The 5,000-nt window shown below is 46.4% G+C and overlaps 1 protein-coding gene across 4 annotated transcripts in view; it reads right to left on the reverse strand.

The window, feature by feature from the left end:
• Positions 1 to 5,000, reverse strand: part of ipo8 (importin 8) — a 26,036-nt gene that overhangs the window by 17,312 nt on the left and 3,724 nt on the right. For all 4 annotated transcript variants that reach the window (XR_011310312.1, XR_011310311.1, XM_069688197.1 and 1 more), the window contains exons 4-8: positions 2,748 to 2,906; positions 2,394 to 2,550; positions 1,714 to 1,803; positions 494 to 588; positions 310 to 394 (exon numbers count right to left, since the gene is read on the reverse strand). Coding sequence is in view for 2 of the 4 variants with exons in the window: in XM_069688197.1 (XP_069544298.1) it covers positions 310 to 394; positions 494 to 588; positions 1,714 to 1,803; positions 2,394 to 2,550; positions 2,748 to 2,906 (586 nt within the window). In the remaining 2 variants the exon portion in view is untranslated. The remainder of the gene's footprint in view (positions 1 to 309; positions 395 to 493; positions 589 to 1,713; positions 1,804 to 2,393; positions 2,551 to 2,747; positions 2,907 to 5,000) is intronic.

Raw genomic sequence — 5,000 nt, forward strand, 5'->3', positions numbered from 1 at the left:
ACTGAGGCAGAGGCAGGGACAGGGACAGAGTCAGAGACAGAGGCAGGGACAGAGTCAGAGACAGAGACTTTTAATGAGGATAAAAGCAGTCTGAGATCTTTGACTTTAACTGGTGAAAAATAAACAGAATAGTTGCTTTTATATTTGTGTTGTATTAAAAGAGTAACAAGAAGAACAGACCAACTGTTCTTCTTCCAAACTAAACCCTCCACCAGTCGTAGTGAGGTTCACTATCTCTGCAGACTAACAACTACAACACATTAATGCTGCCACTGGAAGGACAGACGGAGGCTCGGTGCCGCTGCTCACCTGCTGGATGCCCACTGAGTATGTGTTCAGGAAGAAGTCTGCAAACTCAAAGTACTCCTTCGTCACGTTTCCGGGACTCCCGTACCTGCAACACAGATCAGAGGCATGAACATCTGCAGGAACACCTGTCTGTTAACATCAGCAGGAACATCTGTTAACATCAGCAGGAACATCTGTGACTCACCTCTCAAACAGCCTGGTGATGATACGCAGCGCCCACTTTTTACACTTCCACCAGGCCAGATCAGGACGGTCGTCCTCGTCCACCTCCAGCGTCTCCTAAAGAGCAGTTGGTCGGTTATAAAGAGCAGCTGGTCGGTTATAAAGAGCAGCTGGTCGGTTATAAAGAGCAGTTGGTCGGTTATAAAGAACAGCTGGTCGGTTATAAAGAACAGCTGGTCGGTTATAAAGAGCAGCTGGTCGGTTATAAAGACCAGTTGGTCGGTTATAAAGAGCAGCTGGTCGGTTATAAAGAACAGTTGGTCGGTTATAAAGAACAGCTGGTCGGTTATAAAGAGCAGCTGGTCGGTTATAAAGAACAGTTGGTCGGTTATAAAGAACAGCTGGTCGGTAGTTGGTCGGTTATAAAGAGCAGTTGGTCGGTTATAAATAACAGCTGGTCGGTTATAAAGAACAGCTGGTCGGTAGTTGGTCGGTTATAAAGAGCAGTTGGTCGGTTATAAAGAGCAGTTGGTCGGTTATAAAGAACAGTTGGTCGGCTATAAAGAACAGTTGGTCGGTTATAAAGAGCAGCTGGTCGGTTATAAAGAGCAGCTGGTCGGTTATAAAGAGCAGCTGGTCGGTTATAAAGAACAGCTGGTCGGTTATAAAGAACAGTTAGCAGCTACATGGAAATGCTCATTGCATAATAACCGGTGACTGATCATTATTCCAGGTAGTGGGAGAGTTTTGGTCTCTTTACACCAGTTCCAACAGGATTCAGACCATTTCAAACATTCTGTAGTGGTTTTATTTTTATCAAAAGGAGCGTCCAGTCCAGTCTAAGTTCATATTGTAGCTCTGCAGCATGTAAACATCCGCCTCATCCTTCACCATCAACGTTTGTCCTCTTCGATGTTTCAGTGAACGAAGGGTGGAGCACGTTCAACCTCTGCACACCTGTTGGTCATCATATGCTGTTTTAGGCTGTTGGAGCCTCTGAACTGTTTTTAAAACTGAGAAACCAAATCTTAACTGGATTTACTGAGTGTGTGTGTGTGTGTGTGTGTGTGTGTGTGTGTGTGTGTGTGTGTGTGTGTGTGTGTGTGTGTGTGTGTGTGTGTGTGTGTGTGCATGCGTGCGTGTGTGTGTGTGTGTGCGTGCATGTCTCTCTCTGTGTGTGCGTGTGCGTGCGTGCGTGCGTTTGTCTCTCTCTGTGTGTGTGTGTGTGTGTGTGTGTCTTACAGCAGGGACGTCTCTGTCCATTATGGCCCGCAGGATTTCCATCCACTGAGTCATCATTGTGTTGTTGATCAGCTGGAGGGGTAGCGAGTACTACAGAACAACAATGAGGTCGAGGTCATCGTCTTCATCATCTTTACCACCATCCTTATCATCACAATTGTCCTCATCATCATCATCACAATCTTCATCATCATCATCACCATCATCATCACCACCATCCTCATCACCACCATCATCCCCATCATCATCATCACCACCATCATATTCATCATCATCATCATCATCACCATCATCATCATCACCACCACCATCATATTCATCATCATCATCATCACCACCATATTCAATATCATCATCATATTCATTATCATCATCATCACCACCACCATCATATTCATCATCATCATCATCACCACCATCATATTCACTATCATCATCATATTCATCATCATCATCATCACCACCACCATCATATTCATCATCATCATCATCATCATATTCATTATCATCATCATCATCAGCCACCCAGTTCCTACAAGATGCTGCTGCCCTTATATAAGGCTTTCATGCGCCACCTTCCCCATTTTCTAACACACACACACACACACACACACACACACACACACACACACACACACACACACACACACACACACACACACACACACACACCTACCTACCTGTACGAGGGCATGGAAGATCTTGAGGATCTGTTTCTGGATGAGGACAGAGAAGATGGTGGAGTCGACCAGCAGCTGGCTGATGAGCTGCTGAATCCTCGGCAGGAAGATCTGCATCGCTGCCAGCAACGGCTCCCTCTCATCTGCCTTCCTGTACCTGATCACACACACACACACACACTTTTCGAGGACTAGTAATATGACCTTAACATCACGAGCTGAAGCGAAGATCTAACTCTAATGACAAAATAGTAAATGCATTATTGTTAGATGTAGAGTTATGTTTGACAGTTTTCCTTTCCTCCTGGTTGACCTGGACCCGGAGCTGTTAGAGGACCTGAGCAGGTTACTCACTCGTAAGTCTTGACGAGCTGGTAGAGAGCCAGCAGGCTTCCGTACCAGCTGCCGCTGTTCTGAGACTGCAGGTACATCCCCATCTTGTCCACGACGGCGGTCCAGCGACCCGGGAAGTCGTGCTTGATGATGGCTCGCAGACACATGGTCAGCTGGGCCCTACAGAACAGAGAGGAACCAACGTCAGGGGTCTGGCAGCTAGGTGTGTGTGCGTGTGCGTGCGTGTGTGTTAGGTTAGGTAGTTACTTTATTAATCCCAGAGGGGAAATTTTTTCGCTACAGCAGCATACAGAAGCAATAAGATAATAATAGAAATAATAGAAAAGCAATAAAATAGCAGTAAAATATATAAAATATAAAATGCACAGTATATACAGTACAGTATATATCTATATATATTATATACAAACAACCAAGAAACACAGTCAACAGTGTTATTGTTATGTGATGGATTTTGCCAGAGGTGAGTTATTGTACAGAGTTATTGCGTTCTGCAGGAATGATCTCCTGTATCAGGAATGATCTCCTGTATCAGGAATGATCTCCTGTATCTGGAATGATCTCCTGTATCAGGAATGATCTCCTGTATCAGGAATGATGTCCCGTATCTGGAATGATCTCCTGTATCTGGAATGATCTCCTGTATCAGGAATGATGTCCCGTATCTGGAATGATCTCCTGTATCTGGAATGATCTCCTGTATCTGGAATGATCTCCTGTATCTGGAATGATCTCCCGTATCTGGAATGATCTCCCGTATCAGGAATGATCTCCTGTATCAGGAACGATCTCCTGTATCTGGAACGATCTCTTGTATCAGGAATGATCTCCTGTATCAGGAATGATGTCCCGTATCTGGAATGATCTCCTGTATCAGGAATGATGTCCCGTATCTGGAATGATCTCCTGTATCTGGAATGATCTCCTGTATCAGGAATCATCTCCGTATCTGGAATGATCTCCCGTATCTGGAATGATCTCCCGTATCAGGAATGATCTCCTGTATCAGGAACGATCTCCTGTATCTGGAACGATCTCCTGTATCAGGAACGATCTCCTGTATCAGGAACGATCTCCTGTATCTGGAACGATCTCCATAATCAGGAATGATCTCCTGTATCTGGAATGATCTCCTGTATCTGGAACGATCTCCTGTATCTGGAATGATCTCCTGTATCTGGAACGATCTCCATAATAAGGAATGATCTCCTGTATCTGGAATGATCTCCTGTATCTGGAACGATCTCTTGTATCAGGAATGATCTCCTGTATCTGTCCTTGTGACAGCACCTGGAGGAGTCTTTTGGAGAACGTCCTCCTCTGTCCCTGCAGCAGGTGGTGGAGAGGGTGGTCAGGATTATCCAATATGGATAATAGTTTCCTCAGCGTCCTCCTCTCCACCACCTTTTCCAGACTATCCAGATTGCAGCCGATGATGGAGCCGGCCTTCTTAACCAGTTTAAGTCTGTTGGTGTCTCCGGCTCCAATGCTGCTCCCCCAGCAGACTACTCGAAGTACAGTTCACTGTCCACAACAGATGGTAGAACATCTCCAACATCTCGCTGGACACATTGAAGGATCGAAGTTTCCTCAAGAAAAAGAGTCGACTCATCCCCTTCTTGTAGACAGCGTTGATGTTGGTCTTCCAGTTCAGTCTGTTGTCAAGGAGACACCAGGTACTTGTACTCCTCCACCATGTCCACCTCCTCTCCCAGAACTCTCAGCGGTTGTGGAGCCATCGTCTTCCTCCTGAAGTCGACCACCATCTCTCTGGTCTTGGCCACGTTCAGGAGGAGGTGATTTCTACCAGCCCACTCCACAAAGTCCTCCACTACTGCCCTGTACTCGTCCTCCCGTCCATCCCTTATACACCGTCCACTGACTCCTCCTCCCGTCCATCCCTTATACACCGTCCACTGAATCCTCCTCCCGTCCATCCCTTATACACCGTCCACTGACTCCTCCTCCCGTCCATCCCTTATACACCGTCCACTGACTCCTCCTCCCGTCCATCCCTTATACACCGTCCACTGACTCCTCCTCCCGTCCATCCCTTATACACCGTCCACTGCAGAGTCATCAGAGAACTTCTGCAGATGTCTTGACTCTGAGTTGTTCTGGAAGTCAGTGGTGTAGAAGGTGAACAGGAAGGAGACAGAACAGTTCCCTGAGGAGCTCCAGTACCACTGACCACCGTATCAGACAGCACACTGCCCAGACGGACAAACTGTGGTCTGCCTGTCAGGTAGTCAT

This window comes from Brachyistius frenatus, unplaced genomic scaffold, assembly GCF_029030835.1.
Source record: "Brachyistius frenatus isolate BFR_SWC_R1_liver_20210118 unplaced genomic scaffold, ASM2903083v1 Contig_543, whole genome shotgun sequence".
Lineage (NCBI taxonomy): Eukaryota > Metazoa > Chordata > Actinopteri > Embiotocidae > Brachyistius > Brachyistius frenatus.